The 23,941-nt window shown below is 37.4% G+C and overlaps 1 protein-coding gene across 4 annotated transcripts; it reads left to right on the top strand.

Annotated features, from left to right (window-relative positions):
- The first annotated feature begins 4,142 nt into the window (after positions 1–4,142).
- Positions 4,143–22,739, top strand: Ccnj (cyclin J). 4 transcript variants are annotated; one of them, XM_005335289.3, is made up of 6 exons: positions 4,143–4,283; positions 4,888–4,997; positions 12,312–12,522; positions 18,582–18,881; positions 19,004–19,127; positions 19,682–22,739. In XM_005335289.3, the coding sequence occupies exons 2-6, from the start codon at positions 4,929–4,931 to the stop codon at positions 20,091–20,093; spliced, it is 1,116 nt and encodes a 371-aa protein (XP_005335346.1). In that variant the 5' UTR covers positions 4,143–4,283; positions 4,888–4,928; the 3' UTR covers positions 20,094–22,739. The 4 variants fall into 4 exon arrangements, with proteins under 4 accessions (XP_005335346.1, XP_021588897.1, XP_005335344.1 ...); XM_021733222.3 differs by having other exon boundaries at positions 19,001–19,127; XM_005335287.3 differs by having other exon boundaries at positions 18,968–19,127.
- The last annotated feature ends 1,202 nt before the right edge of the window (positions 22,740–23,941 follow it).

Below are 23,941 nucleotides of genomic sequence, written 5' to 3'. Positions count from 1 at the left end.
ACTAGCTGCAGGAAAGTCCATAGCAATATCCTGGCCACAGAAGAAGAAAGGAAATACACCCCTGGGTGATCAAGACATCCCCCATCCCCCAAGAGCCTGTAGACTTCCTATTCTCTGTACTTCCTTTTCCTCCCAACAAAAGCCTTTCATTCCTGAGCCCTCTCAAGATGGAGCTTTGAGGCAATAAAAAAGTCCATCTTTTCTCAAGATTGGTGGCCCTTGAATAAACATGATTCTTTCCTACCAAAGCTCATCTCCTGAAGACTGGTATTCCAGCAACAGGCAGCAGGGACATTTTATTCTGGCAACAGGATTGCTTGGGGGCTGGAGAAGGGAGGGAAGGAAAGGAGAAAGAAAGAAGGAAGGATATTGCCTCAACTTGTGAGCATTATGAGCACCATTCCTCATGACTGAAAGGATTCTAGTGTTTTCTTTCTCTCCACCCATGTTCTGGTAGCCATTTCTGGATTTCAAGCTAGGGATCCTGGAGAAAGAATGGGGTAATTCACCACCAGTTTGGTGATATTTCAAATTATGATCTACCCTAGTCATCTGCTATTATTTACTTTTTTAACCTGTCCAGGTTTTATAGCCACATTCAATGAGAAAGAAAGGGAAAAGTTTGTTTAATCTGTTGTATTTGAGGTCTCCAGAGATAGAACCAATAGAACGCGTGTGCACCCGCGTGTATGTGCACGTGTATGCACGTGTATGTGTGCATATAGGATGTGTGTGCATATATACACATGTATGTGTATGTAGATGTGTATATATATATGCAAATGTAAATATGAAGATATAAAAGAAAAATTAGCTCACATGATCATGGAGACTGAGAAGGACCAAGATCTTCTGTCAACAAGCTAGAGATTAGGACAGTCAACATGTCCCAATCAAATCCCATCCAAATCACCCTCAAAGTATTTGACTAAGTATCTGGGCACACTATGGCCCAGTAAAGTATATACCTAGAAATAACTATTATATCCATCTTATCTGGAGTAGAATCTCATGTAGCATTTTGAATTCTGGAACACTTTCTGGTAAACTGATTATAAATACCTACAAATTCTAGCCCCTATTTTTAAAAATAGCTTTAGAAAGTATTATTTTTTTTCTTTATTTTATGTGCACACGTACACACACACACACACACACACACACACACACACATATATATATATATATATATATATATATATATATATGTTGTAGACACAATACCTTAATTTTATTTATTTTTATATGGTACTGAGGATGGAACCCAGGTGCCTCATACGTGCTAGGCAAGCACCCTATCACTAACCTACAATCACAGCCCTAGAAAGTATTCTTAACATTCTATGTTATGCTAAAGTGGTTTGGAAAAGTGACTCAGGAAATCTTCTCTATCAAGTGGGAGTATACAATGGTACAGCCCTTGCCTAGCATGTGTGAGGCCCTAGGCTTGATCCCTAGCTAGCATCACAAAAATAAATACATAATAGGTGTAATTTGCCTTTTTTATAACCACCCCAGATGCTAGCTAGGGTCAAATTTCTTGGAGAAGGACAGGAGGAGTACAATAAGACAATGATGCCTTAAGCAAGGATGTTAATATGAATAGTAGTTCAGTGAGATTAATAGTACAAATCACAACTAATCAAGAACTGGAGAAAAGGCTTCTGGATACCAGTCTTTACATTCACTAGAGCACAATGTAGCCACTTAAAGGAATCCTGGGTGTTCAGTCATGGAATGTTCACCAGAATATATGTCAAAAACAGGTACACAACATAGATTGTAATGTTCTACCATTTGTGCACAAAATGGGGTAAAGGGCCATACACATGGATGTTTATAAAGACTTGGATTATTTCTGGAAGAATACAAAAGAGTAATAGTGTTGCCTCTAGGAAGAACTGGGATCAGGAGAGTGAAAGATTTGCTAGTCATTGTGTACAGTCTTCTACTGTTTAAATGTTTTATATTTTGCATGCATTTGTTTAAAAAAAAAAAGTCTTTTTTAAAAAGTGGCTTTTCACTGAGTAAAGTTCAGTGAGTTACAAAAGCTGTCCAGAAATTCTGACCACACCCCATCTCTTGCCAAATCCACTTGTGTCTTCTACTGCAGGCACACTGGACTCTATAGTTTCCATTCTCTGCTCTTAATGTAGATGTTCTGTCTTTTTCACTTCAGTCCTTTTGTACCTTTGTTGATCATTGCTTCCTAAATTTGGAAACCTTTCCTGTCTTCACTCCAGCTAGAGAAATCAGTCTCCATTTTCATTCCAAACATGCTTTCTCCTTACAGCCTTTGTGTTTGCCATTCCTTCTACCTGGAATATTCAACCACCAGGTATCTGCATGCTTCCTCAGTCCTTTGCACACCCCACCTTACTATAAAAAAATGCCCCCCTTCTCGCCCATGGTCACATTATAAACCTCATATCCTGTTTTTTTTTCACCACACTTGTCACCATGTGATGTGTTTGTTGTTGTTCATTTATCATGTTTATCTCTTCCTAGTAGAATACAAACTTCGGGAAAACAGAGACTTCATTTAGGAATAGGTGAAATGCCTTGTATCCAGTGCTAAAGAAAGTACTAAAGAAATCATAACAAACCTGAAATTTGCATTTTAGGGATGTATAATCACAGTGGGGACACGCACACATGCCCCAAACATTAATGTATAAAAGAAATAAACACAAGTTTTATAATGAGGCAAATCCAGAAAAATAACATAAAGATGATTTCTGAACAAATGTCTTCTAATGAATAACGTCTTCAAAGTAGAAACTAGGAGAGACAACCTGTTTATTACACTGATTATTATAGTCTGTGACCCCTTTTTCTGAAAGAGTTCTTAAGGAGGCCCTGGACATTTAAGTCATTTGTAGGCCAAATTATTGTCATAAAGTTGCTTAGAAGTCAGGAATTGGAAACTTAAGGAGGCAGGTACTATTTAAATGCCATTAAAAAAAAATGGTAAGATTTTATCCTTATGTGTCCTTTCCTGAGATATGTCAGGCAGCTTCTCCCTGGACTTTGCCAGGCTATGCCAACTTCCACTTCTGAGTTTCCCTTTTCTTGACATTGGTTCCTATTGCCCTGTTCTCCTGGGCATAAACATTGTCTATGATCGGCTGTCTAAGCGTATGGTCTGCTGCTGTTCTGCCATTGTGACAAACCTCAAATTCACAGAAGGTCCATTCGTCACTTTGTAGTAATTCTTTATCATTCTGAGTCTTTTGGGATTCAAAAGCAAAAGAGGTGGGTCCTATAATTTTTTAGTATTAAGAGTCTGATTTATTATGTGCAGATCTGTCTTAAACTGACCATCCCCTTCTTTTGTGATAGTCCACCAAACGTGAAAATAACAATTGATTTGGCTTCTGCTAATCACATTTCAGTTCCAGCACCCCTTAATTGATGTTGCAGTGTTTCCAGTTTTGTAGTTTCCTGATTTACTACCACAGACGGTTAATTACATCCTCTATGGATTTGACAAGCTAGGTTATTGAAGGTAATATTAATTCCCTTCTTGAAAAGTTCTCGGGAATCTCTAAAGCAAAGAAATAAGGCGAAGGATAGGATTAATTAGGTTTCTAAAAGAGGAGTGGATTTTGAGGTAGAACACCTCTCGGAGATAACACCTTAGAGATTACAGAAACACCTAAAACCCATTTAAAAGGCCTGATGATCCCGAGCATCCCCTAGGATGTAGCAATCTGAGGTAAGGCCCATTGGTTTCAAGCTGTGAAGAGCTTTAATCGCCAGAATAAGGCGTCCGAACTTTCTTTTGCTTGCACGCGGGGCACCGAACGTTCTCAGCAGGTGAGTGGCTTAACCAGATGGGTCACCTAATGGTCAACATTAAAATTTCTACCGACCGGATCCGCTCTCAGGCCGGTTTCGAAGAAGCTGAAGGACGGGCTCCAGGCCCAAAGCACAAGGGCCGACCGAGCCACCCGGGACGCTGTGAGCACCCAGGAGGGGGCCGTCGAGCAGCGGAGCCGCTGCGGGGCGTAGCACCTGGGCCCGGCCTGGCCGCCGATTGGACGGCTGGGGGCGACCCCGCTGTATCGCGAGAAGAGATTGGCAGTGCAGGACTGCATGTGCCCCCGCGCTGGCTTTGTACGCCGAGCCGCCCGCCGGTCCTTTAACAATGGGCGGCGGGAGCGCCCCGGCGCTGGGCCCGAGCTGAGGCCGGCGCGTCGCTGCCGACTGTCCGCAGCATGAGCGGGGCCGGGGTCCCCCGCACGCCGGCGGGGCTGGGGCTGTGAAGGCCGCGGTTCCGGGTAAGAGAGCCGCAGTGCGGCCGAGCAGGCCTGGGCCGGGCGCGGGCACCAGTCCCGGGGGCGAGGCGCGGATCCTGGCCGGCCCGGCCTTTTGTTCGCCATTCAGGGTCCGCGCGGTTCCTCAGATCCCGGGGAGGAGCGGGCGCCCGGCCTTCTGCGGCTGGGCCGGGGGCCGGCGGACGTTCGTTCCTGGCCTCTCGGAGGGAACTTTGCGTCCCAGCGGGGCTGGGACTGGTGTCAGTTCTACCCGCTCCTCGGAGCGTTTCAACCCGGGACTCCAGGAGTCCGAAGGCGGGCCTCCCGCCCCGGCTCTTGCCCAGCTTGCAGCCAGGTCTGTGCGTTGGCAGCTCGGGGTCCGAGTCGATCCCCTTCTTTCCCTGAAACTAGTTGGGCAGTTCCCTAAATAAGCTAGCTCCTCCTGAGTGCATAGGACGGGTCTTAAGTGTGGGATCTAGGAACTGTTGGGTGAGTCCCGGGCTTAGGACGAGTGAGGTGAAGAGGAACAGCCGCACCGGGTAGCTGAGGTCACACCCCTCAGGGAGGGGGCGCGGAGGGTCGTGGGGGAAGTTGCTGGCAGTGACCGCGTCTGGGGCGTGTCTTCCAGACTGAAGTTGCCGCGTCTGGCTAGGCGCGCCGCCGAGTCTCATGGAGCTGGAGGGGCAGTGGTGGCGAGGACAACTGGCTGCTGATATTCACCAAGCGCTTCGGTACAAGGTAACACTGGTTCTCAACCTTGCCATTCGGGGTCTTGCGCCAGTTAAAATGAACCTCAAGTTCCCAGAAAGTCCAGGTCTTCCAGGCCAGAAAACCCTAGTTCGCTTATTTGCTCAAGGTTAATTAACTTATTCGTTCCGTCCCTGGGCTATTATCAGAAGAACCTGCAACTTAAATGATGCGAGGGCTTAGGAAAGGAAAAGTGGATGTTCTTGTCTCTACATGGACCATGAATTTGATCTTGTATTTCAGAATACATACACTCTTGAGTTTTTATTGGACAAAGCAGCCATAATTGTTCTATAGTTGGTTCTGCATGCCGCTGTTCTAAGTCTCTTTTGTACATATCTAAATTTCCCATCCTTTCATCTAACTTGCTGTGAGACATTGGGCTAGTTAGTTTTCTGGTTCTCAGTTTGCCCACATGTAAAGTGAGGAATAATCATAATAGAATGTGGGGTGGAAGGTATAACTCAGTGGTAGAGCACTTGCCTAGCTTGAGCGAGGCCCTGGGTGATCCCCATCACAATAACAAAAACAGTAGAATATACCTTACTAGGTGATTTTGAAATTTAAATGTATTGTATAGGGGCTTTAGTGCTTGGCATATAGTAAGCCCAAGTAAAAACTGTTATTATTACTTGCCTCTTAAGATTTGGGACTGTTCAAAAAGCTTAATATTAAAGGTAGAAAGACCTAATATACTTAACAGATATTGAAAAAAATACACTTTTCTGGGCACAAAATCTGTGTATCACAGCTCTTAAATAACTTTACTCTGCATGTTACAAAACAGATTAATAGACAGCTCTGCCTTTCTGATAACCAGAAGGTGTAACTTCTGATCCAAAATGATCTCTAGTTTAACTCACTTTCACTTTGGATAGAGAGAACCAAAGTGAGAAGCAAAACAGCCTGCTCTTTAATAAAGGGGATTCTGATCATTGGACTTGAGAGATTCTGGGATGATAACAACTTTTATCTTAAGTCCCTGACAACACTAAGTAGATTGGAAAAAAAAAATCGAATTGACTTAAATTCTTAGAATTTTGTATGTTTTTAAAGCTCTAGGTTTCTAAATGCTGTTTACTGCTTCTGACGTTCAGTCTTTTACCCTGAATACAATTCAGCCCCCTAAGAGAGCATTTTTACTGCATAAAAGTTCCAACTATGGAATGGTTCTCTGGAGTGTTAAGAAGAGTTGCAGGTTTTCTTCTTTGAAAATTGTCTGGATACGCTTTTAATTTTTTTTTTTTCCTTTTGGCAGATGTCATCTTTTAGTTGGAAATTTGCTTTTCTAAGGGGTTAGATTTTTAATCCCTCTTGTATGTGGTGAAATTAATCATTTGTAAATGATACTTATATTTTTTAATTGACTAAAACTTTTAAGATTTTTCTTGGTGATCCCTCATGGTTTTCAATTCTTGTATTTTATGTGTAGATAATTGTAATCATGAGTAATTATCTGAGTTGGTTTTGTCAGTTGAATTTAGAAGTAGGTTTTTTTTTTTAATCTGAGTTTGTTGAATGCTCTTGTTGCATTATTCGTTGAAGGAGCCAAAGAATAAGTCAGCCCTGCACTCAAGTTGCTAATGAACTGTCATAGGACAAGATAGCACAGAGTCTGAAGGAATACCACTGAAGGTGTCTTGGGCCATCTATGGCACACTATCCTGGGTTGAAGTCAAGGAAGTTAAAATGAATTTTTATTATAGAAAAGCAAGTTACGGGCTGGGATTGTGGCTCAGTGGTAGAGTGCTTGCCTAGCTTATGTGAGGCACTGGGTTCAATTCTCAGCACTGCATATAAATAAATGAAGAAAAAAAAAAGACAAGTTAAATTCAGGCTGTTAGTTGATGATTTACTTAGATAGTCATCTGCTTATTGTATTGAACATGCTGAGTACTTAGTATTATCAAGTGCCATACCAGTTGGAGCAGTAACTGAGAGACACAAACATCCCACTTTCATAGAATCCAATCTTTTTTCATAAGTCAGAACATCCAAATTTAGGTCTTTCTTTGGGGTGTTGCCATTGGATACTCTGGAAGATGTTCTGTGTTTAGACCCAAGGTTTGTAGAGAAATAATCAATGTGACCAGCATTATTTCTTCTAGGGAAGAGTGAAATACAGTGACTAGAAATCCTCTTCAACCCTAAATGCCAACTAGACAGTTTTTATAAAACACAATTTACCACTCAAAAAACCTACAAATCAACATGTCTCCTCAGATGCTTATGTCTCCTTTTCTTCTCATCTTCTTGCTGCATTTAGTGTCATAGTTGTTTGGGAAAGAATTTTTAGAAGACTTAATGACAGTTCTCAAATTGTAGCTTTGTGAAAAACATTTAGAAAATATTTATCCCATAGAATTGTAGTTAAAATTCTGAGTATTCTTTTAAGCCTGTATTTCCTTCCTGTCTGGGAAAGGAATGGCATTTGAGAAGCAAGAATAAGAGTGTTCAATTCTGAGGGATTGGAAATAGACAGCAGGGGAAACCTGTAAGTTGAGAAAAACATAGTCATTATGTTTACATAACTGCAGTACCTAGACAAGAACAGACTCTTGTTGGTTATGTGATAAGCACTTCTGCTTTACCATTTAAAAAAACTTAAAAGAGAATATATTGGACACATTATTTTAAATTGTCTATTGATGGCCCTTAGGTTTCCTTCCTTCCTCCTCCCTCTCTCCCTCAGTTCTAGGGATCCAACCCAAGTCCTTCTGTGTGTTTGGAGACACTCTGCCCCTGAGCTACATCCAGAGCCCCTCCTGACATTTTTTTTTTAAGTTTGTAAGGTTAAAATTGCTAATAATAAACCCCTCTAGCATTTTGAAGGTGTGTTTCCTAGTATGTCTTTTCCAGAAAACCTACCCTGGCTTTATTTTTTCCCAGTTCCTCACTCCTTGAGCCGAGTTAGCCTTTCTCAGTGTACTCATAATACCTTGTGATTATAATATTGTGTTATAATGATCTCTGTATTTTGATTCACCTGCTAGAGAGAGGCTTGAGACTGTTTTTCCAGCTTTTCTCCTGGGGTTAGCACAATACCTGCTACAAGGGAGATGCTCAATATATGTCACATGATGGCAGCAAAGAAAGGTAAAGTTACAACTCATTTACACCATTCTAAAAATCTATAGAAATAGTGAAGGAGAAAGGAAGAATCCTAGGAGCTATATGAGAAACCAGCATGTTCCTTTTATTGAGAGAAAAATTATTTTCTCAGTAGTGTTTGTTTATGCTATTATTATTATTATTTCTATTATTATATATTTGTGTATGTGTGGTACTGGGATTGAACCCAGGGCATTTTACCACTGTGCTAAACCCCGCAATCCCTTTTTGATTTTTATTTTGAGATGGGGTCTTGCAAAGTTTCTCAGTCTGGCCTTGAACTTGCAATCTTCCTGCCTTAGCCTCCTTAGTCATGGGATTATAGGTGTGTGCCATCACACCCAGCTTGTGTTGCCTTGATCCTCTTAAGGTTCTTTTTCCTTGAAGATACCTAGTAAATCAGTATATCTGAAAATATAATATTTTGTTGTTCCTACAGAGGTCATGATATATATTCATTATTCTGTACCTTCCTGCCACACCACCCCCAATTTATGAGGTTTTCCCACATCAACCTATCTAGGTATATTGACCTTTATTTTAAATGCTACATTGCATCAACATCCCATAGTTTATTTAACTAGATCCCTGTTAATAGACATCACACTTTTTTAAAAAAATTAAGCTTTATATTTTGAGATTATTAGAATCCTGTGCAGTTATAGTACAGGGAGATCCCCTATAACCTTTACCTAGTTTCCTCCAGTGGTAACTTCTTGAAAAACTATAATCCTCTATCACAACCAGGGTAATTACATTGACGTAGCCAAGATGTAGAATATTTTCCATCATCACAAGGGTATATCTTATGTTACCCTTTTATAAAAAGCATACCCTCCCCCTGCCATCTCATGCTCTCTTTTTAAAAAGAGTTTTTTTAAAAAAAGAATTTTTAAACTTTATTTATTTATTTATTTATTTATGTGGTGCTGAGGCTCGAACCCAGTGCCTCACATGTGCCAGGCAAGTGCTCTACTTCTGGCCCTAAACCCCAGCCCCTCATGCCCTCTCTTAACCCCTGACAACCACCAGTCTGTTCTTTCTATAGTTTTGTCATTTCAAGAATGTTATATAAATAGAGTTATAAAATATGTGACCTTTCAGGATTAACTTTTTAAACTCAGCATAATTTTCTGGAGATCCATTGTGGTTGTTGGGCATCAAGCTTTTTTTGCTATTACAAATAGCTGCAAAAGGATTCCTTTTTATATTCCTGGGATTAGAGTTTTTAGGTTAAAAAGCATTTGTACTTTTAAAAAAATTATCTATTACAAATTACTCTCCAATAGTTGTCAATCTGATCAATAGTATGTGAGAGCTACTATTTCTCTCTCAATAGCATAAACAAAAATTGATAAAACCTGATCTAGTAAGTAAACAATTACATAATGCTTTAAATTTGAATAAGATCTGACATCTTTTTATATATTTTTGATCCTGTTGTATTTTTCCTATGATCTTGGTTCGTATGTTGTCTTTTTCTTACTGATTTACTTGTAAGAGTTCTCTAAACAGTAAGAAATTAGTTCTTCATCATATTTAACAGAAATATTTATTAAATATATCTATTCTCCCCTTATTTGAAATGCCATTATTTTCATATATCTTATCCTGTCCAAGAACATCTTTCCATGTAAGTCCTTCACACCTATCAATTTTTTCTTTTTTTTTTTTTTCATATTACAGATTGAACCCATGGCTGTTTACCACTGAGCTACATCCCCAGTCCTTTTTATCTTTATTTTGAGACAGGGTCTTGCTAAGTTGCCCAGGCTGGCCTTGAACTTGTGATCCTTGTGCCTCAGTCTTCTGAGTCACTGGAATTACAGATATGCGCCAACTCACCCAGCCAAATTTATCTTCATACAGTGTTGGCATATGTAAATCTATTCTTGGTCTTTATTTTTATAGATACTCATGTGAAATATTGTATTAGATTGTATAGAAAAACTATTTTAATATTAATTTTATAATCAACCATCCTACTGAAATCTTACTGTTTCTCTTTATTTTTTCTGTTGATTTTCTTGAGTTTTCTGGACACAAATTCTGCCATCTAAAAAATAACAATTTGTTTCATGAGAATAATTTATGATTCTTCCTTTCCAATAAGTATACCTTCACTTTTTTCTATCTGAATTGGTTAGGTAATGTTGCAATCATAGGCACTAGCCTGGTAATCTTTCTGTTGTTTCACCTTCAAGTGAGATGCAGGCTCTTATATTCAATATCTTTTTACCTCCATCCAATCCATTCCTTCATTAAAAGATATGTATGAATATTTGTTCTGTTTCTCCCAGGGTCACTTTTATTTCAGATGTTGTTGTGGTATCTGTCAAGATGATTGTGCATATTTGTGTATGAATTTTTTTGTGAATTCAGTTCCTAATACCAAACAGTCCTTGTAGTCATGAGAAGTATTACAGCTGATTATGATGATGCATTTTTTATACTAATCTAATCTTAGAAAATATTAGATTATATGTAACTTCCCTGTTTTCATGTATTGTTAAATGTACATGTGATAAAATTTGCCATGTTAACCATTTTTAAGTGACAGTTCAATAACATTAGGTACATTTACATTGTTTTGCTTCTATCACCACTGTCCCCTTTAGAACTTTTTCATCTTCGTAAACTGAAACTCCATACTTAGTAATTTCCCAATCTTCCACCCTTACCCTTCTGTCCCTGGTTACCACTATTCTGCTTTGTCCCTACAAATTTGAATATTCTAAGTACTTCACATAAGTGGAACCGTAAAATAATTATTCTTTATAATCCAACAGCATACTGTCTTCTCTGTAGCATTTATCAGAATTTCCTTTTTAATACTGAATAATGTTTCATTGTGAATGCCACATTTTATGTATCCATCAGTCAGTAGGCATTTGGGTTGTTTTTCATGTTTTGGTTATTATACATAATGGTGACATGAATGTGGGTGTACAAATATCTGTTCAAATCCCTTCTTGCTGTTCTTTTGGATATACCTAAAAGTGCAATTGATGGATCATTTGGTGATTATTTATTTAATTTTTTTGACGAACTGCCACCATCATCCATGATAATATGGATGTGAACTGTACCATTTGACATCCTACTAGTATTGTACAAGAGTTTCAGTTTCTCCACATCCTCGTTAACACTTAATTCTATTTTTCTTCCTTTTTTTAATAGTTTTGATTTGCATTTCCTTAGTGATTAATGATGCTGAGCATCATTTCATATGCTTCTTAGCCATTTATTTATGTTCTTTGGAGAAATGTCTATGCAAGTCCTTTGCCCATTTTTAAAGTGGGTTAGTTTTTTATTGTTGAATTGTTAGTTCTTTGGATATTAATCTTTTGTCAGATATATAATTTGTAAACATTTTCTCCTATTCTGTTGGTTGCCCTTTCACTCTGGGGACTAGACATTTTTCTTTTTGCCTGTGCTTTTGGTATCATATCCATGTTACTTCCTGCTATTGGAGTACCTATTAGTTAAGTGTCAGTTTTATACTTATCCGTGAAATGAATTTGGAAATTTTCCACTTTTCTCTATGCTCCTGAAATATTTTACTAGTATATATTTTCCAATTTTTGAAAAACTAGTTGGTATATTATTTAAGATTAAAAACTGATAATGAGAAAAATTTAGGTATATAAAGGGCAAAAGAAAGATTAGGCAAAAGAAGATCATAAAACTGCTGAAAAGGACATGAGATTAGAAAATACTAAGGATGAGTACTGATCTCTAGATCTCTGCAAGTATATCATTATTTATGCAGCATACCAGGAACATATCCACCTTCTTAAGAAAAGTTTTGAGATTCCTCAGGGGTGTGTGTGTGTGTGTGTTGTGTGTGTGTGTATGTTATGGTTAGATTTTTGGCAAGGACACATTTTTTTGAAAACACATGATAGTGAAAATACAATTCTTTTTTTAAAGATCTTTGTAGAATGCATCCATTCCATAAAGCAAGAAACACTTAAAATTGGTCACGTCAGAGGTCGCTAAGAATAAATAGAAAACTTTGATTTTAACCAGATTAATTTTTAAATGCCATTTATTATCCTCCCTTTTTTTATTTCTGTGTTCCTCTTAGGAAAAGTGTGTTTTGGACATACTTGTAACACTAATATATTGGAAAGACTATGTGGGGTATTTCTACAGATTATGTCAGACTAAGTGTTGTTCTTCTTGCTTTAGGAGCTGAAGTTGCCCTCCTACAAAGGCCAGTCCCCTCAACTAAGTCTCAGAAGGTATTTTGCTGATTTGATTGCCATTGTGAGCAATCGCTTCACACTCTGCCCTTCGGCTCGACATCTTGCTGTCTATTTGCTGGACCTGTTTATGGATCGCTATGACATCTCTATCCAGCAGCTGCATTTAGTTGCGCTTTCCTGTCTGCTTCTAGCAAGTAAGTAGGAATGTGATTTACATGACTGGAAATTTCCATTACTTATATGATAAAATAGACTTACATAGAACTCAAATCCTCTTCATTAGTACTATCAGGAAGTTTATGATGAAAGTGCTTTTTTAGCAGAACGATTGTTAACCAGACATGAAAAAATGGTTCTGGAGTATTTGAAAAATATATTCCTAACCCCAACATGTTTAAGATTCTGATATAAATGCAAATTCTAGACCACCACAGATCTATTGAGTCAACATTTACCTAGTGGGACCTGGATAATTTTTAATTTTTAAAAAGTTCCAAAGATAATTCTGTTGTGCTTTTCCAATTGAGAATCATTATTTAAAATCAGTGATTCACAACCAGGAACAACTCTGACCCGAACGGGATGCTCATCAACATGTGAAAGCATTTAGTTATCACAACTTGTTGAGGGATGCTGCTAGCATTTAGTGCACAGAAACTTGGTATGCTGCTAAACATTCTCTAATGCACTGGGCAGTTCCCCAGAATAAAGAATTCTTTGGCTCCAAACATTAATGGAGCTAAAGTTGAGATACTTGTAAAAGTACCATGCTCTTAGATTGTTAGAATGCTTTCTACTGACTATATAACAAATTGGCTTAGTGAACTGAACGTTCATTGTAGCTACTACAGATGGAAGAATCTTTCTTGTGCATCAGGCCAACTGATCTTTTTAACCCAATTTACAGAAGGTACCACTAGACTTTTTCCCACCTCTTTCTCTTAATATCTAATTGTAACTCATTTCATTGCTTGCTAGTACTCTCAGTGAAGAGAAAGGGCAAATAAAGGAATTGAGTTTTTTTTCTTTTTTCAGTAATGAGAATGTCTTTATTGAAGTCAAATTGATGTATACTTTTTATATTATCCATGTTACTATAATAGAAAGTTAAGCCCTGTAATATGTACATATATCATCAGTCTTCACCTCTAATCACCACTGAAGGGTTAAGATCCAGTATGGCTGCTGTCCACAAAACATTTGCACTATGCCAGTGCCACCAAAGTTCTTTCTGAAACACCTTTGTGTTTTGGCTGCTAATAAACTTAAAAACCAAATGTAGTCCCCCTGTGGTTTGATTTCTGGTACTAATCTCTTCTCAGATTTTATTTTCCTATCTTTATTCTTCCTGTGATTTGATGACCTCATCTACTTATTTTATCCCCTTGAATATCTTTTTGTATGTTATTTCAGATCCCTTGTTAGGACAAGAATGAATGTAAAGCCATTGTCATGTAAAGCCGTGACTTCCCACTATTTGTGGTTTAAGGTAGAAACTGCTTACTATAGCATTTAGAATCTTTCATCTGGATCTAGTCACCCAGTCTCCTTATTCAAATTTCTTCCCAGATACCTTGAGCCAGATTCTTAGCAGAATACTATCTACTTCCTGAATAACTGCATTTCCCCTTTAATCTGTCTTCCTCCTAAGACCCAGACACATCTCACATCTCTCCCCCACCCAGAAGCCAGAGAGGTACTCTTTGCACATTTATAATTAACCTTTAACTTTTTTTTTTAATATTTATTTTTTAGTTGTAGGTGGACAGATATCTTTATTTCATTTTTTTAACCATACGATTTATTTTTATTAGTCATACATGTCAGCAGAATGTATTTTGACGTATAATACATACATGGAATGTATACACATCAATAATATTGTCTATTCTGCTGCCCTTCCTATCCCCCCTACTCCTCCCCTCTCCCATCCTTTCTCTCTATCCAATCTATAAAGGTCTGAACCTTTAACTTTTAATTAAAGTTTCATGCCCATAAGTAATCACATGTACAGTGCTGTATATGTTTCATCACTGACTGTGAAGCCCTTTGGGGTTTAAAACTTGGGATCATTAATGAAAATTTTTTGCTTGCTGTAGCTGACACTGTCATTTTGCCACTACAAAATCCACACTTGCTCTGCCTGTAGTTCTTAAAAGAATGGTGTAGGTCAAGTGGGAAGCTCATCTTTGTGGATTATGAAATGATGCATGGTCAGTTCATAGACTGACTTATGTGACTAAATTAATTTTCAGTTTCTGATATGTTTTAAATTTGTAGAATTCATTCTTAGTGTTATATTCTCATACTCTGCCTTCTTACAGAATATGTCAATAGCAGCTCTCCTGTTAATTACCATAAACATTATTCAGATAACTGCTATCTTCCTCATGGAAGGACTGAACTCTATTATGATCCTCCCCCAACTTTTCCCTGCTTTGGGGTGGGCATCCTGGAGTATGAAAGTACAGGATAGCTTATAACTGAAAGGACCAGGTGAAATTTATTTCAGTTATGGAATAGGTTGAAAGACAGCAGCTTATAAAATTCCAGGAGCTTAAGTTGCCAATTCCTTGTTGTATTCATCATTAGAGAAAGGAAGAAGGACCTACACATTATTTCTGATTGCCTTGTTTTAGAGCAGGAACTATAATGATGAATTTTTCTGGATTTGAATCACCCACAATATGAATTTCAACAACCTTGCATCCCAGGTTATTTCTCTATTAAGATGAAAATACAGGTCCCTTGCCTTACAAAGTTTTGAGGATAAGGTGGGTTTTAACATAAAAAAATGCAACATAAAGGGTTTGACATTGTAATTATTCCCTAAGAGTCCTGGTTTATCCTAAAATAGACCCTGGTTTGTACAGGGAAATTCTCATATCCTGTTTTTATCACGTGTAGCATGGCTTCTGTTGGTGTCTGTGGCCAGCATGAAACATATGAAGAACTTGGAATCAGCCTTGAAGATGGGGTGTCTGATAATTTGCTTAAGGTCTTATGAAACTAACAAATGATCTTGGAATCAAGATGAAGTGAAAGTGAAATTATAGACTTTTAGTCGTAACAATTGTAGCAAGTGCTTGTTTCTCCTTGACACCAGTAGTGGGTTAGCAAAAGTTTTTTTTCTTTTTATAACTTCCTCTTAGGGCAAAAATATTTCACAGTTGATCTGATTTATATCTCAAATTTCTAATGAGCTTAGAATTTTTTTCTATGAATTACCTTTTTCTGTTCTTTATCAATTTTTCTATTAGATTGATGGCCTTACAAATTTGTGAGTATTCTTAGTATGTATTAAGGATGACTTTCCTACTAAGTAATTAAAAAAATAGAAAGTGGTTTGGCAGAGCTCAGAATTTCCCCAGATCCATTCCCAATTCGGTGTACAACTCTTCTCTACCACATATCTGTCATTCACTGCTGTCTTTGAAAATGTTGCTTTCCATGACTGACTTGCACATTTCCTCTAAAGGAAAGACAACTTGGTGTTTTGTTTTCTGTGGCCTCTTAATTCTTTATTTTCTGGGAAACTGATATGAATTTCCTGTGCCCTTATATCCTGTTTGGTGCCTTTATCAATATAATCACATGGCTTCTGGTATTTCCTTTCAATTGAAAAAACCGATCTTTTTGATGTGTGTGTGTGTGTGTGTGTAGCATTATGGATAGATAAATAGATTTAAAGTACATACACATAGCATCAGCATAATAAAAACTATAGATATGAAAGCAGTTACTCATTGATGTTATCGCACTCTTTGAATTTAATGTCCACAAAGCTGAGCACTTATATCACTATACATAATTAAAAAGTTCCAAAATTCTTTAATCTGAATTAGAATTCTAAATGTGGCTATATATGCAATATGCAAATTATTTTTAACTTTGCAAATCAGTATGCAAAGTCTTTTATAATCATTGAATACCTACTCTATACTTGTAAATATAGAAATCTGTCATTCTAGTAGTTGTCTCTATAAAATCTGGTACAGTTCTTTGGTTCAGATTTGGGAATTCAAACATAAATCTTTCTTTTGGCTTCTTTTTTTTTTTTTTTCTAAATCAGTTTATTTGACCTTAAATGAATTGGCCCACCTCACTACCTGGTTTCTTGAGATGTGAAATCGATCATATGCAATTTTATTTCTTTATTTATCTGGCTTGCTTTGCTTTGCTTTGCTAGGGACCAAACCCAGGGCTTATGGTAGGCAAGCACTTTACCACTGATCTACACTCCCAGCTGCAATTTTATTTTTGCTGTTGTAAGTTTCAAAGAGATAATATGAAACATCCTTGATCTGTGAATTATGGTATATTAATTTCTTCAAAGGAACTCCAAACATGATATAAATAAACTCATTAATTTTTTACAATGTTCCTTTGAAGTATACTGCCAGTGTGGCTGCTGCTACACAAATGTCAGGGTGCTTTGAAAGCTTTAATGATTCATCCTGAGGGCTTGAATCAAATTCCTAGGTCGTCATTCTTCTGAAGAATTTCACTTTAAAAACACTGAGAACAGTCTGTCTTCTTCCTTCACTTTATTCAGTGGATGGTGGATAACTATATTAAAAAAACACTAAGATGTTTTCAATTATACAAAGTGTATACTAAACTTGCAGAAGTCTTCTTTATGTGATTTGAACTAGAAAGAGCTATCTAGATTTTAAAGTCTGAATTATGTAAGTTATAGATCAACTCCTATCTTTAGCTTTATTTAGTTAAAGAGCAATTTAACTTTCTTGAGCAAGAAGAGATAACATCTATCCTCCTTTGGGCTTGGGTTTTTCTCAAGATGGGCACTTAGAATCTCCTGGCATCAGAGGCAGAACTTAACCCCAGTTGTGCTGCCTAAGCAAAAATCAAAGGCATGTAGCAGCAGTTTTTCCTCAGCACTGAATAGGTCATCATGAGTGAATTTTTGCTGGCTACTATACAGTTGCCTATACTTTGAGCATCTGCACTGAGTGGCCTCTACCATTTGTTGTTGCAGCTTTAATGTGTGGTACAAACCTATCCCTTTAGAAGAGAAAGTTGACAAGGAAACTTCTAGTTTCTCTCACTTTAGCAATTTTTCTGGCTCTTCTCCAAAAGTGTTTTTAAATGCATAAAATAAAATTATAAGATTTCCAAGGAAACCACATATATTGAAATTGTTATCAAAATACTGAAATGTCAAAATATTTTTTAAACATTAATGTAAAATAGAACACAATAATGGGAGTTAGAAGGCTTTAGTTCTTTCTGTTTTATAAACTACCAAGGAATAAGACCCAAAGAGACTTGGAAACAATGCTGGTTCTATTGCTGCATCTGAAAAATCTTAATAGTAAGTGATAGTTCATGACTATTCTCCAGCCATAAGTTCTAGAAATACCTAAAATGCATGCTTTATGTATAGGAAAATGCTTATTTGGAAATAGTGTGAGGTGATACATACAGATAATAATCAGTAGAAATGTGTTTCTTGGGCTGGAGAGGGAATCTTATTCCTCAGTTGTTCATTGTGGAAACCTTATAGATGAATATTTCCTGAAAAATTAATGCCTTTTAATAATGAAATCCAACTATCATGTTGTCTTCTATTCTGCTTTGAGTAAGGGGATTTGAAAGAGGATAGAAAGTATTTTCTCCTTTCCCCCTCCTTTTAAAATAGACTTAGCTAGATTTTTGCCTAGAATTCAGAAGAGGAGAGATGGTATTTTTTGTGGAATGATAATGCTTGCTAGACATTCACCCAGCCCTACCTCCCCATCTCTTATCTCTTTCTGGAATTGAGATTATGCTGAAAATATGCCAAAATGAGACACTGGAGCTTAAAAAGCTCTGACATTAAGTCCTTTAAACTCTACTCTGCTTCTACCTTAAAATAATTTTCTTTCACCAACCATCACCTGCCCACAAGAAGGAAACTTTCTGAAAAGAATCAGCTTGTGAGATTTGAGTTATTTTTCTCATTGGCATATATAACTATTTTCTTTTTACAAGGTAGGATACAAATGAAAGTATTCCATGCATATTTTTTTGGAGGATAGGGAAAATAGGAGATAGTGTTACTGGGAAGGAAAGTACGTATGCAAATACAGAACCAAAGTATTCTAGCACAGTCAGTCCTATCTCAGTAAGGTAGAAAAAATAATGTCTTTGGATCTAAATCTTGATGGTAAGTCAGAAAATCCATTTAACTGAATAGACATATAATGATCTCTTACCTCTTTTTCCAACCTTTCCCCTTTTCTTTTAAAAGGTAAATTTGAAGAAAAAGAAGATAGTGTGCCTAAGCTGGAGCAGCTCAACAGCCTGGGTTGTATGACTAATATGAATCTAGTATTAACAAAACAAAATTTGCTACATATGGAACTATTATTATTAGAAACCTTTCAGTGGAACCTCTGCCTTCCAACAGCTGCCCACTTTATCGAGTATTATCTCTCAGAAGCAGTACATGAAACAGATCTTCATGATGGCTGGCCAATGATTTGCTTGGAAAAAACTAAACTCTACATGGCCAAATATGCAGATTACTTCCTGGAAGTATCTCTGCAAGGTGAGTTGTTGTGGCTGCCAGTAAGTAACTTGTGTGCTTATAACATGGTATTCTGTTGCTTAAGTTCATTTTTGGTGTCTCCACAGATTATGCCTTTCTAAATTATGCACCTTCTTTAGTAGCTGCTGCATGTGTGGCTTCTTCGAGGATTATACTTCGTCTTTCTCCAACGTGGCCTACAAGACTACATCGTCTTACTGCTTACTCCTGGGATTTCTTAGTGCAGTGTATTGAACGACTGTTGATGTAAGCCTTTTTAGTCTTGTGTTCATAGTTTCTCATTAACCTTTTTATTCATGTGTAAGGTGCCCCCCAAAAAAGTTCTCAAAGGCACAGAGCTCTTAGGAGACTTGCTCTTAACAGCTGCTTGCTGCCATGAGAACAAGCCACTGTATGAGCAGGACTCTGTAGAAGGGGAGCTCCAAGTTAACCCTTGCTCCTGTGGTTCTAGGTACATGATAGGGAAAGAAGCTGCTCTTGAATGTCTGTAGGCCATAACTTTGAGATCAGTCCAAGTAAATCTCACCCCATTCTTATTTCCACTTCAAATTTTGGGGCTCACTAGAGTGTTACTAAAGTCACAGTCTGAATTAAGTGCTTATTTTGGACACACCTCCCAAGTTGGAAATAGTCTTAGGAGGGTACAGGGAAGATCTTGCTGTTGGGAATTATGGTGCAATGACTGCTGCCTGTGTAGTGGTGGCATTTGATGGAGTGAGCTGTTGAGGAGGTGGAGATGGGAGTTCCCTGCAGATTCTTCTCAAGTAATGTTATTGTTTCCTTTTTCCTCCATGTTTCAGTGCTCATGATAATGATGTAAAAGAAGCAAACAAACAGAGAGGACAGGCAGGCCCTCAGTCAGCACAACTAGGTGTGTTCCAGACAGCCTCCCAGCCCTCACGGCCGGTCCATTTTCAGCAACCTCAGTATCTCCCTCAGACTCAGCAGACCTCACTGCAATATCGCCATCCTGTATCAGAACAAGCAAGCTGTCAGCAGATTGTATCTACCACACACACCTCGTCTTACACACTACAGACATGTCCTGCTGGCTTCCAAACCAGTGTTCAGGGACTTGGGCACATACAGACTGGTGTTGGGATGTCCCTAGCAATACCAGTAGAAGTTAAACCCTGTCTGAGTGTTTCTTATAACCGGAGTTACCAGATAAATGAACATTATCCTTGTATTACCCCGTGCTTTGAAAGGTGATTATGTGCAAAGGCAGTAACCAACCCAGACTGTCTTGTGACTTGAAGCTCTGGGACAAACTTTGTAAACTTCTCTTCAGAAGGAAAGGGATCTACCAGAAGACTGAATATCCCTTTCAGTGCACCATTAATATCTAGGAGGACTAAGCAGACACTTAATAGTGTGTGTCAAATCCTGTTACAAAATCCTGTGTGACAGATATGTTCAGGCCTGGCTGATGGTCCAAATATTTCAAATATTTTCAATACAACAACAAATTTGGACAGACTCCAATTTGCCATTTTGAGGTTTGACCTGTGGTAGGCTCTGGGCCTTATGTTGGCTTATATGTCAAAGACTATAATGATTATCTGTGGACTTGCCAAACCGTCTTCTATGAAGGAAAGTTACAGTATTAATTTTTGAAGAGATCTTTTGTTTATTCTGCAGTTTTGAGTTGTTTTGTTTTGTTCTGTTTTTTTACCTACAGATTAATTTCTGACTAAGGTTAAACTCATGAATTGATATGCTATACCAATCTGTGCAGTAAAAATTTTTTTCAGATGATTCTGTATAACTTCCTATCATAAATAATATAGGTATCTGAATTTATGTACTAAATTTAGGGGTGGAGTAGATCCCATGTCTTGAAATCATGGTCATAACTTTTCTTTGATTGCTTGCTTGTTTGTTTTTTCCCCTAAGTGATCAGCCTCAACTCTTTAGAATTAAAACACATTAACTCAGGGAATTTGTACTACTTGGAAACATTTAACTGTAATGCAACATGCTTTGGGAATGTTATAGTATGAACTACCTTTATAACATAGGTTAAATATTCCTATGCTAAAATGTGTTTTCCAATGAGAACTTAATATTGTAGCACAGAATGAATGAAGTGGTGGTTCCTATGATTCATAATATGTATACAGGTTTTGCATTTCTCAGTGCAATCAATGGTTTATATTCAGATTTGAGAATACTCTTAAGAAAAAGGTTTTTTTCAGAAGAAGACATAACTGTAAAATGTCAGTACTAGAATGAAGTCCCGTAGATTTATTTTGGAGAGGGGAGTGGCCAGGATAGTACTCAGGTTGTGCTAGTGCAGCACTTTGTTATGTGGAAGACAGGTTTTATAAGCAACCATGGAATCCAGCTAGTTTGTCTAAACAAGCAAAAGTACTGATTTCTAAATTTCAGTAGCTGCTTTCATTAGGTTGGGCCCACAACTGCCCTGGCATATTTCACTGTACTCATGATGAGTGAAAACACAATAATAGTCATGTTAGCAAGGGCAACTTGGGAGAAAATGTTTTGGGGGAATAAACTTAAAAAGTAAAAAATAATAATGAATAAACTGTATACATTACTCTCTTGTTAGTGGGAGAAGAGAGATTTGGTGGAGGGATGCTTTCTGGTTTAAAAATTATTAAGGTGTGTCTATTTGTGTTTTTTTAAGGATAGCACTTGAATAGAGGGGCATCTGCATGGCAGATATGCAACCGCCACAATGTGCATTGAAGACAAACATAATGATGTTGTGGGTATGCAGCAGGAGTCTCAGTAATCAAGCCAATGGCCTTTGTGAGGAAAGGAAGGGGCTCAACACAGCAGAGGACTGATCCAAATGGCTCCAGTGGTTGAGTGTGGGTGGGTGGCTTCTGCCAGCATGAATTCTTAGAGAAATGTCCTTTCCTTAAAAGGAAAATAACTTTTATATAATTTAGAATACAAGGGCATGATGTGCATTTATTAGTCTGGTAAATTTAAAAAATCACTCAGGTAAGAACACTCGCTCATGGCAGTTTTCAAATGTGGAAATTGCTTTCTGAAAGTATCGTCATTTTTCCTCTAAAAAGGCTGCTAATTGGAGCAGGTTTAGTAGTTCTTACCGTAAGAAAACTTGAATCATTGGGGGGAAAATATGTTCAAAAGGTAGTATATCTTTCACATTCACAAACTCAGCAACCTGGAGTCCAATTTTCAGTATTTTAACTACCTCAGTAATGCTATGAATGTAAGATATTGGGATAGAGATCCTAACTTGAAACAACAACCAGTGCCTGTGGTGATTTAATGTCTTGTCAAATGCTTTTATTGATTGGTTTGTATGTCATTCTTGTTATAGAAGAATATGCCTTTTTTAAAAGCTTATTAACACTTTTCCCAATTTATATTTAAAAAAGCTAAAGAACACTGGATTAATTGGGGAGGGGTAGAATAAAATAATTGATTACTATTGCTGCATACCCAGGGTGGGGTGGGGTGGTTGGAGAACCAGAAGTGTTTTTAAAACATTAGGTTTCAATATAAATACATCTCACAACTGTTAGCTTTGGGAGGGGGTTGGATGGGGGGAGTTGTGTGGGTTTTGTTTTGTTTAATTTATTGATTAGTCTTTAAAGTTGTTTGTTATTTTGGTTTTTTGTTTTTGTTTTTTAAGATTACTGGACCATCATTAAATGTGTACTGTGAAGAGATTAATATGTATCAAGGGCTTTACCAAAGTCCACTAAATAAACACTACTCAAGTACAGACTGCAAACCAAAATGTATCTGTGTTATGATATTAATTGCAAATAGCGAGCATGGTGCTAAAGTCTACACCAGTGGAATTAGATGAGTGCTATGCACTTAATTTTAAAATAAAACTAGTTTTCATTAAAATGGTCTTGGTGTTTTTGTTTTAAATACAGACTAGTAATTTACAGTTTCATTGAGCCATGTCTTTGTACAAGTCAGACTTAGAATCACGATTTACTAAGTCATCCAGATGTAGGATATAGGCACAGTGGTGGGAAAAATTGATCCATCATGTATTCCATCCTGAGCTTTTTATTTGACACCACTGTTGCGTTTTGATCTTAAAATTAGTACTGCAGATTCTAATTTGTTACAGAATGATACAAGTTTCAGAATACTCTTAAGAAAAATATGGACCCAAATGATCAAGGATGTGAGAGGCAACAGAATTAACTAAGTAGTGGTCTGTTTATCTGGGTGTAAATATTTTCTACTTAATCTAACTTAAACCTTAGTAGATGTAAATTATTTTTAAAGAGTAAAATCTAACAGGTTTGTACAAATGGATTGGGGATTTATAGCCCTAAACATTTTTAAAATAAGTCCTGTAAGAATTTTCACTTACTCTGGAATGCCAGGGTTTAACAATAGCTCTTGAGAGTTAATATGCAATGTTCTTTAGGGCTGAATTTAAGAGAGAGGAAAAAAAAAAGCAACAAGCATTCAAAACCAGGGCAAGACACTTTGCAATGAGGTGATTCTGTACCCTACATGACAAGGTGACAATTGCCTCTCAAGCACATTATGAGACTTGTCCTCTCCAGCCCTAAGCAGCTTACATCTAGGTTAATAAATATGACAGGAACACTGTAAGCAATTAGAATGGTGTCTGGAACTCAGTTTAGTGTTTGGTTTAGGGATCACTCAGTATCCATTTTTAAATCCCTTAGATTAAAAAAAAAAAGTATCTCATCAACAGCATAAAGATCAGGCTCAAACTGTATAGAAAGGACATCTGCTACCTGATGCCTACCCCCACTACCACTTTTCTTCATATTTACTCCCCAAACACTGCCTACTAGGGAAGCATTACCACCCTGAATTGAAGAATCTGGAGTCCATGAGACCTTGCCATAGTATTTAGTTTATATATAAAAGTTTGCCTCTGTCCATATAATTTTATCAGTTATTCAAAGGAATTAGTGATTAAAAATAATAGTAGCCACTGTCTTATGTGTTTACTTGCTAGTTTTCTCCTAATTTAAAATGTTCTCTTTTTTTTTAAAAGGCTTTTAGAATACATTTAGATTTATAGAATTATTACTAAAATAGTAGAGAGTTCTCAT

This window comes from Ictidomys tridecemlineatus, chromosome 1 (assembly GCF_052094955.1).
Source record: "Ictidomys tridecemlineatus isolate mIctTri1 chromosome 1, mIctTri1.hap1, whole genome shotgun sequence".
In the NCBI taxonomy this organism is placed as follows: domain Eukaryota; kingdom Metazoa; phylum Chordata; class Mammalia; order Rodentia; family Sciuridae; genus Ictidomys; species Ictidomys tridecemlineatus.
This window is presented reverse-complemented; position numbering and strand designations above follow the sequence as displayed.

Coding starts and splice junctions, on each gene's coding strand:
- Ccnj (XM_005335287.3), top strand. CDS start 4,929: ATGGAGCTGGAGGGGCAGTGGTGGCGAGGACAACTGGCTGCTGATATT. Junction 4,998..12,311: donor ACCAAGCGCTTCGGTACAAG/GTAACACTGGTT, acceptor TTCTTGCTTTAG/GAGCTGAAGTTGCCCTCCTA. Junction 18,882..18,967: donor CCTGGAAGTATCTCTGCAAG/GTGAGTTGTTGT, acceptor GTGTCTCCACAG/ATTATGCCTTTCTAAATTAT.